The following is a 12,957-nucleotide window of genomic DNA, read 5'->3' as shown; positions in this document are numbered from 1 at the left end:
ATATATATATATATATATATAATGTATATGTTATATATATGTATATATAAAATCTCTAGAGCAGGCACTATGTTAGAAATATAATGTGCAGCATTCACTTTAATCCTGTGAGATAAATATCACTCTCTTTATTTTCACGTGAGAAAAAATATTTCAAAGAATCCTATTTAGGCTAGCCTGCATCCAAAGCCTGTACTGTTTTCCTTCTACCACACCATTTCCAAACTCCAATCTATTTCGATGATTTTCAAAATCTTATAAATTATTCCTTGAAGAAAATCTTACTATCTTATATAGAATGATGCAGGGATTAAAAGCACAGGTTTGGGAAAAACTAGTTTAGACAAGTTGAGGTACAGGATGACCAAGATCAGGGTGAGGCCTGCAGTAAACTGGGGAATTGGGGCTCTTCTGGAATTGAAGATTCATTGAATTCTGATCGACCAAATGAAGAAAATGGAGGAACAATAAGCTAGAGTAAGATGTGGGTAAATAGCAGGTGACTGGATTGCTGGGTGGAAAAACCACTGGTGTCACAGCGGACCGAGGCCAGCTTTGATTCTGACTTTTTACTTGGCTCGAGAGATTTATTTCACCTGTATATGTCTTGTTCATTTCTCCAAATGGTTTTAGAATATTAGGATGATAAATTGTAATAATGTACAGGGAAATCTAAAAGTTATAGCAAAGCACATTAGGATTTAGACATCTGTTCTTTCACAGAATAAAATGTTGCCTGCTCCATCTCATGTATTGTAAGTCTAAAAGTAACAAAATACTAGTGAATTGTTTTACCCAACGAATTTCTATTACTTTTGTAGAAACAAATACTCACATGGGTCAATTGAGAGTAAACGCTTAATGGTCAAGTTTCATGAGAGCCACACGTGGTAACAAACTCAGTACACTTTCTTCACCTTAACTTCTTCAGGATGAGGATAATATTAGAGCTAAAAATACTTACATATTTCTCTTCAAGTAAAGCACAGCAATTTTTCCATTCACTGTCATTTTATACTTTAATTCAGTTTCAAACGGGTCCTGTAAAAATGCACAAACATTTACTGTGAATTAAAAAGTACACACAAATATGTATTTGGCTAATTCTATTTGTTTAATCATCATCTAGCAATATTTGCATTTCTTTACCAGTATACTATAAGACACCAAACATCTACATCATCCTACCTTCATGGATCAAACAATTCTGGCCACTAAATAGATTAATTATCTAATTATTTTATAGCCGCTCTTTACAAGGTAAATGTGATATGTTTTGTAAAGAGTTATTTGAATCAACAGGCATTTATGTAACATATGTTTATATCTCAAGGCAGAGGTTGGAGACAAGGGGAAAGATGAAAGGGCCTGTCAAAGACACACAAAACACCTCTTAAATTGGCTCAGACAGCTTCAAAGCAGAAGAGAATGCTGCACTCTCTCATAGGCACATGCGTGTGCATACACCCACCCACACACACACTCTCTCTCTCTCTCTCTCTCTCTCTCTCTCACACACACACACACACACACACACGCGAACACTACAGATCCCAAATCAGTATTTTTTAAAAATTGAGAGAGAAATTTTGAAATCTATCCATGCCTTCAGCATGACCAGAGGAAAGAGTTTCTTTATATACATGAATAGGCCACAGTGACCTTACAAAACACATAGGTAGGGTGCTCTTTAAATATAAACATTTTGAGTAGCAAGAAATCTGTTACATGAGACAAAGGGTAGCAATAAGTATATTGTTAAGAAAAGAATCCCTGGGTGAGTAGAAGGTTTATTGAGGAAGATAAGCGAAAAAAAATTAGAAATATTGACAGTAACATAAAGCTATTAAAGCTTTGGAATTAGTCATAAAAAGTGTAATACGATGGGCTGTATGGGGAGGGGTCAGCATAATCTCCAACTTGGAGTTAGCATTTGCATCCTGCCTCACTTTTCATATAGTAAATCTTAAAGTTCACATATGATATAAGCAATATCGTTGTTAATTCCATTTTTCAGAAGAATTTGAGGTTTCTGTGTGTCTGGGTTTATGCAGGGAGAACTGACCAAGCTAAGATATGATCACAAATTAGTCTTTTGCGTTGAGATCCCATATACTTTCATTCCAGATCAGGGAAGCGTTAAGGCCCAAGCAGCATTTGTTAGTCATGAATTAGATGAGTAATATATCTCCAATAAGCATTAAGCACATCACATCAATCACATCAATCCACCCAATCATTTGAAAAATTAATTCTGATCACCCTGCGTGTATCAATACCTTGTGCATGGTGCTGTATCAAAATAAATTTTTTCTAAAGAAAATCTTAAATTTGTTTTTACATTTGTGGGAAAATTACTTAATACCTACCATGAAAGACACTTCAACTGTACCCAAATTTTCCTCAAAATATTCAGAGAAAGGTAGCTGACACTTCTAAGAGTCTATAACAAATCACTTGAAGCTATATTAAAGAAGACTGCAACACACAAAAATTGCATTAAACTCAGTAGAAATATCTTCTTGATAAATAGTTATCTTGAGAAACAGAGTCTACTTTGGGTCCTGCTATTATAAAAGTGTTTTGGAAAAACTACTGTAAGGAACTTTGTCTCATAGTGGAATGTGTGTTCCTGGTAAGTTGGATTTTAGAATATTTCTTTAAGTTTATAAGTTATGTCTCAATTAACTGTAAGTAATTACAACAATGCTGTTAAATGGAATGTTTTTTAAGCTTTCCTCTCGCAAAGAATAACTTTGTTCAGGGAATGTTGACTGAGAATATGTAGTTTCATTAAGTTGTAAGAATTATACAAATTATTTTAATGTTCCTAATTTAGAAAAGATAAATTTCAGGTAAATATGTAAGCATACATTCACTTGAAATATTTTATTTTCTGCTGTTTTTGATTGAGCATAGTCGTGTGCATATGGATAGATATATGTGGATGGATAGATAGATAGATGATACTAGACAGATAAAATGAGTTCTATCTTACTTTTGCAAGTGTGTAGAATAAATAATCATATTATATTAAAGTTCATACTCTCAGCTAACTGGGTCTGTTTATTTTACTTCTCAGAAGTTTGGTTTGTAAAATAAATTTAAGAGTAGAACTTTAGATTATGAGGAAGATGAAAAGGCAAAATATCAAACACAAACATCAGTCTTATTATTGAATTTTGAGATATAAAAGCTGCAAACTTCCCAAAGTTTACTTGACATGTCAAAGTTGTATATCTTCATTGCTTTCTCATTGCTGGGACAGAACACCTGATACCCACAAATTAAAGAAGGAAAGGTGTATTTTAGCTTGCAATTTATAGAAGTTTCAGTCCTTAGTCAACTGGCTCCAAGGTAGGGGAGCATGACACAAGGGTCTAGCAGAGTAGAAAAATAGGCAGGAAGCAGGGACCCTTCTTTCTTTCCATTTTTGATTCCCTCCAGGCTGCAAATCTATTGGTTTGTGCCACTCACGTGCAGGCGTAGGTCTTCCCTCTTCAGTAAATTAACCACCTACACCCAGAATTATGCTAAACCGATCAGTGGGCTAATCCAGCATCACACAGCCCTGATCCAGGATTACACACCCATGATTCAGTTACTCCCAAAACCCTACCTGTGAGTACATCTAGAAATAAGCCATAACAACATATATGAGGGATATATATGATATACACACGTGCATTTATCCCAACTCAGAAATCTTTGATAAACAGAAGCTATACCTGTTTCTCTGATTCTTTGACTTCTCTTTTGTGTACTGGATGAAGCCTTATGGGATAAACCACTTCATATCTCTTCGCCTGAGGCAGCTCTTCCATAGCACTTACTAAAGGGGCAAGGTAGAAAAAGAAAATACTTAGCTGCAGAACAAAAAATAAGCTGGTCTTAGCAATGGCAATCCTTATTGTATTTGAAATGAAGGAGGCCACACACAGAGACTTTATGTGGTGTATGTCAGTATTCAAGAGAGACAGACCATAGCAGAAATCCACTCTTTCTCTCAAATCCTTACTATAATTTCTATCTTCAAATACCCTACCACTAAAAGATGGTCAGGGGTTCTTTAAGGACAACATTTCTCTTGGGTTTTCCCATTTGTCTTTCCTGTCTGGGATCCCCACAGAGGCAGTAATAGAGGTCAAAATGAAAGGGAGGCTGAAACTAAATTAATCCACTGAGAAGACAGGGAGGTCCAGAACCATTTAAAGAAAGCCCTTAAAACCCACGTGATGTTATAAGAATGCTGTAACAGAGTATACTATTTTTTATTCTACTATATTTTCCTTGGTTTTTCCAATAGCAATATTTGGACATTAAGTCATGGTAAGAACAAGCTCCAATAGTAGGTTCCTACAGTGGGGGGCATTAACAATACAAATAACCCTTTTATTTTTATACAGGACAAGGAGAAGAAGAGGAAGAGGAAGAGAAAGAGGAGGAGGAGCAGGAGAAGAAGAAGAGAAAATTAGAGAAGCAAAGTGCTTGAAGCGCATCACTGACCTGGTAGGACGTTTCCTGGGCAAGTAGTTGTATTGGAAGAGAATGAGAGGCCATCTGTCACAACCTATTTATATGTTAAATACTCATCTGTGTACTGTTTCTGTCTTTTTTTTTATATTCAGTCTATTTTATTCCAATTTCAAATTACATTTTTTTGTGTGTGTGAGTCTTGTAAAATGAGAGATTGAGGGCCGGGTATGTAGCTCAGTGGTGCCGCCTCGAAAGCTTAAGGACTCCAGTTTTATTATTTTTTTTATTGAGTTTATTGGTACATTCTAGGTATACAGTACAGCTACATTCATTACTGGGATCTCGTACCTTTACATGACAGGTCTTGGTTCTCACTTTTTCCCCTTGTTTGATCCTCGGTGAGAGAGAGAGAGAGAGAGAGAGAGAGAGAGAGAGAAAGAGAGAGAGAGAGAGAGAGAGAGGGAGGGAGAAGACACAGGTGGCTGCAGGCCCCCAGGACACAGACTGCAGTGGGAGATTTGGGGCGCAGAGGCAGGCCCCACACACAACTCATGAAGACCGGGACTGGAAAGGCCTAATCTTTCCTTAGTAATGATTAGAGGGCTCTCTGAATGTAGTCTCAGTTTAGGAAAGTCAAGAAACCTAGAGGGGCATTGCAACTCTCACCTTTAACCCCAGATATTTGGGAGGCTGAGCAGGTAGATGTCAAATTTGGGGCCAGCCGGGCCAACTGAGAGAGACCCTGGCTCAAATTAAAATTCTTTGAAAAGGTCTGGGGCTGTAACTCCGTGTTGAGAATCCCAGGAACCTAACTCCTGTAACAGTATAAATTTATATAAATGGGACTGACCTTTAAACAAACAGAACTGAGGTGCTCACTAACCAATATCTGCCCATCAGTCCCAACGACATTACAGGGCACAAAACATTCATGTCTTAAAACTTTCAAGAATATCAACTAATGTCAAGTTTTGACATTTACAACCACTTTAATTGATCTGATCCGTCAAGAGCTATTTGAATGTACCATGCAAAATTAGAAAAGGTGATTCAATTGTTTAAGAGCTAAGAGTCTAAAACTGAGGTATTAATGAAAGAGCTTTTCTTTATGTGGCCTGAGATTTACTCTTGTGAAATATTTTGGAAATGCTTAAAGTTATGGTAGTGACACTAGAATATCTTAATTTTAGGTTTTATTTAAGTGTTTGAAACGAGGGGAAAAATTAAATGGTGCCTAATGCGTGATCAAGTGTTCCATAATTCTATGCAAATAAATATAAACTCTCAAAACATTTCTGAAGGGCCCATGATCACTTGAATAAAGAAATTCTAATTGAGTTGTGATAAAAGAAGCCTTATCACATCATCACACTTCAAAAACACCACCACAAGTTTCTATGTAAAGTTTCCTTTTGACGTTGAAGTAATCTGTGGTATATTTTATTTTTATTTAATTAATTTTTGGTAAAGAAAATGTATTACCTTAGTTATAAAACATTTCCAGAACAGACGTACAAACATCTAAAGAAACCCTAAATAATGAATTTCTTTCTGTCCAGTTAAATTTTCATATTTACTTCAGAAAAGTAAGGCGCCAAGAGGTTTAAAATAGTGACTCTTGCCAGAAATGAGCTGGTGGGACTGACTCAATCCCCTGCTGTCTCGTTCATTTCGATGACGTAGAACCAGCTCACCCTCAGGCACCAACATGTGGCTGGTGTGTTGTGATTCTGAACCAGTGCAATTGGCCCTGGTGATACGGAGTCTGTGAAACCACATGTCACCAATGCTGTGGCCTCATCAGCTCTTCTTAAAAGTGTTGTATCAGTGGTTTTCACCCATAATATATATGATTATAGCAGGGCACATTAATCCCAGCTGCCTTTGGCTTATAAAATACTAATTACCTACCTCTTCCTTGTAAAAAACCAGCAAGTGACAATACACACATTTTTTATTCAGAAGTAGTGAGACAGAAAGAGGTACATCTTTTCGACACCCGTTTTCCCTGCTGTGTGCTCTGGTCTCCACGCTTCTACGTCATCTCTAAATCCCAATGTTTCATGAAATGAAAAATTAACTCTAAAATATGGTCTATGTATGTGTACTAGTTATAAAATGTATTCCCTACTGTTTCACGATGAGTGCTTCGAAATGAAAACCAAAGCCAATAAAGTGAACCATAAATAAAAAACGGCAATTCTTTCATAAGCCTTTAGCAACTTCTCACTCTTTTCAGTATGAAACAAGCGAATTTCCAGTGCATTCCACATTCTGGCAACACAGGAAATACACTAAAGAAAACAGATAGAATTTCCCTGAAGGACCTTTTTTCCTGAAAGCTAGAAGACCCCCTGAAACAATGAGATCTGGAATACAACAGTTTACATGGCAGATACCTGTTTGGATTTAACAGACCTGAATATTCATCCTCAGGTAGATGGAGTTAGAGATGTCTCCTCCCAAATAAATAACGTCGAGTTAATTCTTTTGAAGCTAATGGAACAAATACAGCTAACTGCCACCCACGGATTATACAAATCCAAGGTGTAACACAATATGTTTCTACTAATTTATTTTAATACGTACTTTCTCTCTCCCACAGAAGTCATATGCTAAATTAGTATTCCCAGCAAAACTGCATCAAGAAACAGATAATCATAATTTTGGTTTCAGTCCGTTAACTAGTTTTTTTGTTGCTGCTGTATTACTGTTCCTTATTTCCAAAAAAGCCAAAGCTGATTAACAAGATTGACGAAATAGACCTTGATCTGAGCTTTATTTGTGAATGGCTTGGACGCTATGTTGGATTTCAAACATTTGTACATAATACTGACATTTTCATTTTTATTCAAATCTGTTCAACATCTTTAAAGCAATGTCTCTCCAGACAGACACATGGCATCAAGCCCTGAAATAAGATTTGTGGGGTGATGTTGATGTAAGTTCTGAAATTCTCTGTGTCCCTTCAGACTATCTCATGATTTTAAACTTCCTGCAGTAAATGTGAGTACAAACACTGAGGAAAAGATATATCCTAATTAAGCCTATTATTTTGACTGTTGAGGTTAAATTCAATATACTTTTTTGGTCCTTTCTGTAATCTCATCATGGCAAGACAGAACTGCTAGTCTAATAACGTAGTTTCAAAAGTACTGTATCTGCTGTATTTTGCTGGAATATAGTAAAATTTTCTCCTTTGTGAACGTGCTCATTTATTTCCCCATGCCTCTAATACCTGTGACATGCTTTGAAATGTTTATGTTTTTTCCTTTCCTGTGATGAAATCCCATTAAGTAATTTTTCTCAGAGGACTTGGAAGCTCATTAGACGCATCTGGCCTTACTTTGCATCTCATTCTTTTATGTCCAATGTAGGGGAACTGGGCAAAAGTGACGGTCAGAGGGGCACACTTGTATGGGCATGATGATGAAGACTGGGAACCAAAGAAGAAGAGGTCCCAAGTGAAGATTGCTTTGCTTTTCACATTCTGTTGGAAAACAAATCCATAGGAGTGTTATCAGTGATCAAGGAGAGGGCTTTGCTGATACAGGCTGGGGAGTGAGGGAAAAGAAGTAGCTTTCTGTTCATGATGGAAGGTAAGAGGGTGCAGTTGTCTGCCCTCCGTCCCCATTTTCACTCAGGCAACTTCAGACTCTGTTCCCACCAACACTAATTTGGGGGTGTGAGGTCATATTTTTAGGCATGAATTCTAAGAACATCACCTTGTTGATACTATGTTCTGAATACACAATCAAGGGGGGCAGGAACAGTTGGGGTACCCAGTTTCCCTCAAAGGATGGTGATGGGTGTGAACCCAGTATTGGCAAAAGAGCCCATTAGTGGACCCAGTATATCTCTGTCTTCTTGCAACAAGCTGGAGGCCCTTGCATCCCGCAGGATGACTCCAGCAGCGCAGGCCTGCCGTTACACAAAGATAAGGACCCCAGCAGCTTTTAGGCTTCAGTGAAGATTGGCATCTCTAAGAGCTGTGGGGGACCGCATTTCTGGAAAACGTAGGGAAATAAGATTGCTATCAACTTTTACTTTAAAAGTAGGAATTTTAAATCAAGTAATAAAATGCCTAGCACCAGTCCTCTATTTAAAGATATTAAGTAAAATATTTACAAGTCTGAAAAACAAATCAGAAGAGTCAAGGAGGGCAAAAAGCATTTTTAGTGACCTTGTACAGATTGGGTACATAGCAGAAAATCTCTCCCTCCCTACCCCTGCATCTTCTGTTGTCAATTTGTTCTACTCCTGGGTTCCATTAAACATTCTAAGACCCAAGAGAAGGTTTAGCAGGGAAAGATCCCAGAATTTACAGCGAATGTGCTAACTTAAATTCTGGAAATAGAAATGTGTTATCAAGTCTTATTTGTCCAAAAATACAATTGAGGATTTATCAAAAATCGTGAGACAAGCTAGATATAATGGATCCTTGAGAAATAATATTCTTCTACTTTTCAATTCTTAATTGGTATAAACCAGCAAAATAACAGTGAATTATCAAATTACACTTAACTGCAGCATTTTTGTCATCACAACTCTTTACAAATATAAAATTGGTCAACTGTTTATTTACAACTTGTTATATTTATTTTTACCAAAGATAAAAGGACTGAATATTGAAAGTGTGCAGTCAAGCAGAATAAAAGCAGCTGAACTGGCCCCAGGAATAACAGCAGCTCTGTTCCTGTCTTTCCACACATATCACCAGTCAGATCCTCGCATCGCTAATGCATTAAAAATGACACGATGAGTTTTAAAGAAAAAAGTTTCCACTTTTTGACCCAAAGATCATATTCACTGCTTAAGTTGTGCCATCCAAAATCTTCTCTTTCATTTCTCAGTATTCAGAGGTCAGACACATAAATATCATTTCTCATTCCCTCCTCTGCATTGTTTTTGTAGCAGCCGTAGTCCCCAAACAACAGATTGAAGCCAGCCCAACTCGTTGGTGAACTTCGTTGGGTTGGGGACTAGTCAAGGTATTTTATACACCAAAACTAGTGGGAGTCGGTGAAGCTCCAGCAGACCCGCGATACACCTGAGAAAGGCTTGACGCCTACCTGGGAGTGGAGAGAGGAGGAGAGCGAGCGCCAGCAGAGTCCCCTGCCACATGCTGGGTGTCCAGCCACGCCGGCCTCCCCTTGCTAACACCTGAGCCCTGTGAGCTGCAGCTCTGTCCCTGCCTCCTCTGGAGCGAGACAGAATGAAACTCCCTGCCTCATTGTCCCGCTTCAGGAAGTGTTTACTGAAGGTGTTGCACAACCTTGGTCCTGCAGCCAAAGCGAGGCGGGCGGAAGTCCGCGCTGCCTCTTGGCTGATTCTGAGATCCCTTCATCTTGAGCTGTTGTGGCCCCCTTGCTTCTCCGTATTGTCCATTCAAAAGTAGCACGTTTCCATGGGGCCGGGGATTTAGCTCAGCGGTTCGGTGGCCTGCCTTTCGATCCCCGGTACAAAAAACAAACAAACAAACAAACAAACAAACAAAAAACCAGAAGTAGCACGTTTCCAATAGTCTCAGGAGGTGACTGCTTTGATCATCTTAATAAATGTTCTAGTCATTTATGGTGTACATACTATATGTGTATTATGTCTATAACATGTATAAGCACGTTATGTATTCTGTACCTTACACTTGCACATATAACATAATAGTATGCATTATATATTATGCATAGAATACAGAATATACATTTGAGACATGTGTGGTACACACTTTATGTATATAATTTATGTGGTGCATGTATAAGAAATATATTTGAATGTACTTTATGTATAATTTTAGCTATGATAGCAAAAAGTCATTGAGAATGCTATTATCCCATCATATACATATGTTGTTCGATGGACTAATTTCCAGTTCAGTCTAATGTTTATGTAGCATTCCCATTTCCGATGACTTTGTGTTATATTCTCACACTTGGGTGCTCCCAGGGGCTTTGAACTATCTTGAAATAAGAACGCAGGCAACATGACACAGGCTTTTCAGATCTGCAGGGTGAGAACTAGGGTGGGGCGTGGGGACAGAAGACTTCAGGAGCCACAGCGCCACAGTTCTGGGCTGGCAACTGATAGTTGTTATACTACATCAGACAAATGCAGAAATCATACTTCATAAAATCCAATAAAGTACTGAATACTAATTGAGCTGCGTATTGAGTTCCAGGCACTCTCTTAAATCCATTATATTAGGTATATTAATCCCAGAGTACATTTTTCATAGAAATACAATTTTACCACCATTTTGTATAGAAAACGGAGCTTAAACACACAAAAGGTTTCAAAAGATTAAGATGCAGTTGTCTTCACTGTAAGATTAAACAGCTTGCTCAAGTTACCTCTGTAGAAAGAGGGAGAGGTGGAATTTCAACTAGGTTGTTGTCTGAGCGCTTAGTCATACCCTTCATGTTTCCCAAGTGCTTAGCTGACTTATACACACAGTCTCACTTCTATTGATAAGTTTCCTAAGAAATAGAAATATATAGAGAGGACAATTTATCACTGCAAAATCCAATCGTAGCCCACTAAAATTATGTATTATTTATGGCATCGGAAGCACTTTATTCACACAAAGGAAATGCCTTAAATTATCATAAAAGCATCAAACAGCAACCACGGGAAACTTTATATCTAGTTACTGCGGATGTTAACCATCAGGATTAAGGACCTCACAGATTTCTGGCCTCTTCAAAATAAGATCTACAGCTTTGTTTTTTCTGGGGAACAGAAAGGATACATCCATTTTTCTTTATTACATTATATTTTTCCCTATTCATTCAGTCCACACTCATTAGCACCTAGTATTAGACAGACATTGATATCACATTTGAAAAACGCAATCACTTTTTTTGAGATGCTTATGGTCTGGAGAAGAAGACTGGCAGAGCTGTGACTGTGGATTTGCATGACATTAATTCTACCATGTGTAATCACAGCACTTTCTCTTGTGTTCTATGATCCAGTCTGGATAGACCTCAGAGGTCATTGTCAGCAGGGCAGGGAAGATTTCCTGGAGGCCACCACAGAATTAACTCCCTGTGCTCTGTAAAGAGTTAACTCTGAGGAAATGTGAAGAGGACATACCAGAGCTCATTAGATGATGACTGGTAATGTTTTGGTATTGTTGAAACAAAGAATATCTGGGGGAATAGGAAGAGGTCCTGCTAAATATAAAAAAGCTTGTGCTGAACATGTTACTGTAAGAAATGAGGACCATGTGCATTCAAATGAGGGCAGGATTTCAAAATGTGCCTGTTAGATGTGAAACACACTGGGTGGAAAAGAGTGATAATGGTTTGTGCGGTGATGCAGGAGGCACTTAAATTGGCAATTGGCTTTCATTTCTCCTCGTATTTCTTATTATAATGACATGACACTCAGAGTGACTTAGTTATCATTCTCACAACTTGTGGTACATCTTCAGAATCTAGGGTTGCATTTATGAGACCTCTTAATAGGAAAGAACTCTTAGCAACACCCAAATGAATTTTGTTCTCTGCTTTCTGAGTTAATTCCTTGAAGCTGATGAAGCAAAATGAATGCTTGATGATAAATAGGTGAATTTTTACATATAGCTTAATTTCCCCCTTTCCTTTTTGGTAACAGATACAACATTATCACTTATGTATTTTCTGGTTATTATTAGCCAATCTCCATTCGAACACAAAATGAATGGCAGAAAAAAGAAAAGAGTCCATGGGTGGACAAGGGACATTTCATCATATGGTAAAATCAAAACACAACAGCTGATGATGAAAAGCGTGAACTAGCACTCAGAGTCTGTGATCAAACAGATTTTAACAATATGTCCTAGATTCATATTATAATATAGTATATATATTTGGATTTGGATCTTTAGCATCCCCCAAAGGCCTATGTGGTAAAGGCTTGACCCCTACCTGGCACTGTTGAGAAATGGTAGACAACTTAAGAGCAGGGACAAGTGAGAGGTCTTTAGGCTATTGGGGCCTTGCTCGTTCCTCTCCTACATTCATTCTGGCCATGAGGTGAGGGGTCTTACTCTGTCATGACTGCTACCAGAGTGTGCTCCCTTACCCTGAGCTCAAAAGCAATATGGCAGACTGTCACGGACTGAAACTTCCAAAACGGTGAGACAAAATGCTCCTCCTCTCCTTATGAGCCTTTCCTCATGTATGTGTTCCAGTAACTGATAGCTGACTGACACAGATATGGCAAGGTCTTAGGGCCACAAGGGAAAGCGTGGACTGGGAGAAAGTAGGATTTGAGCATTAGCACAGTTAGCTTCACAGCAGTGCAGAGTGGCTGAGAATGGGCGAAGCCAGATTAGAGCAGAGAAAATGAATCAGAGAGAAGTAAAGCTGAAAGAATGCAAGAGTCTGAGTTTAGTCAGAAGCAAACAAGATGGAAAGAAGGGGAAAATTTTGAGAAATACTTAAGAAACAAAACAGATACGTTTTAGTTACTAATGAGATGTGGCAGGCTAAGAGTAAA

The 12,957-nt window shown here is 38.0% G+C and overlaps 1 protein-coding gene across 1 annotated transcript in view; it reads right to left on the bottom strand.

Annotated features, from left to right (window-relative positions):
* Positions 1-9,655, bottom strand: part of Adam28 (ADAM metallopeptidase domain 28) — a 52,898-nt gene extending 43,243 nt beyond the window's left edge. The window contains exons 1-3 of the mRNA XM_010625177.1: positions 9,549-9,655; positions 3,729-3,832; positions 965-1,041 (exon numbers count right to left, since the gene is read on the bottom strand). Coding sequence (XP_010623479.1) covers positions 965-1,041; positions 3,729-3,832; positions 9,549-9,600 — 233 coding nt within the window. The 5' untranslated portion in view covers positions 9,601-9,655. The remainder of the gene's footprint in view (positions 1-964; positions 1,042-3,728; positions 3,833-9,548) is intronic.
* Between the last annotated feature and the right edge of the window lie 3,302 nt (positions 9,656-12,957).

This window comes from Fukomys damarensis, unplaced genomic scaffold (genome assembly GCF_012274545.1).
Source record: "Fukomys damarensis isolate Sample0158 unplaced genomic scaffold, DMR_v1.0_HiC HiC_scaffold_18, whole genome shotgun sequence".
Lineage (NCBI taxonomy): Eukaryota > Metazoa > Chordata > Mammalia > Rodentia > Bathyergidae > Fukomys > Fukomys damarensis.
The sequence above is the reverse complement of the archived record's forward strand: the minus strand, read 5'-3'. Positions and strand labels throughout refer to the sequence as shown.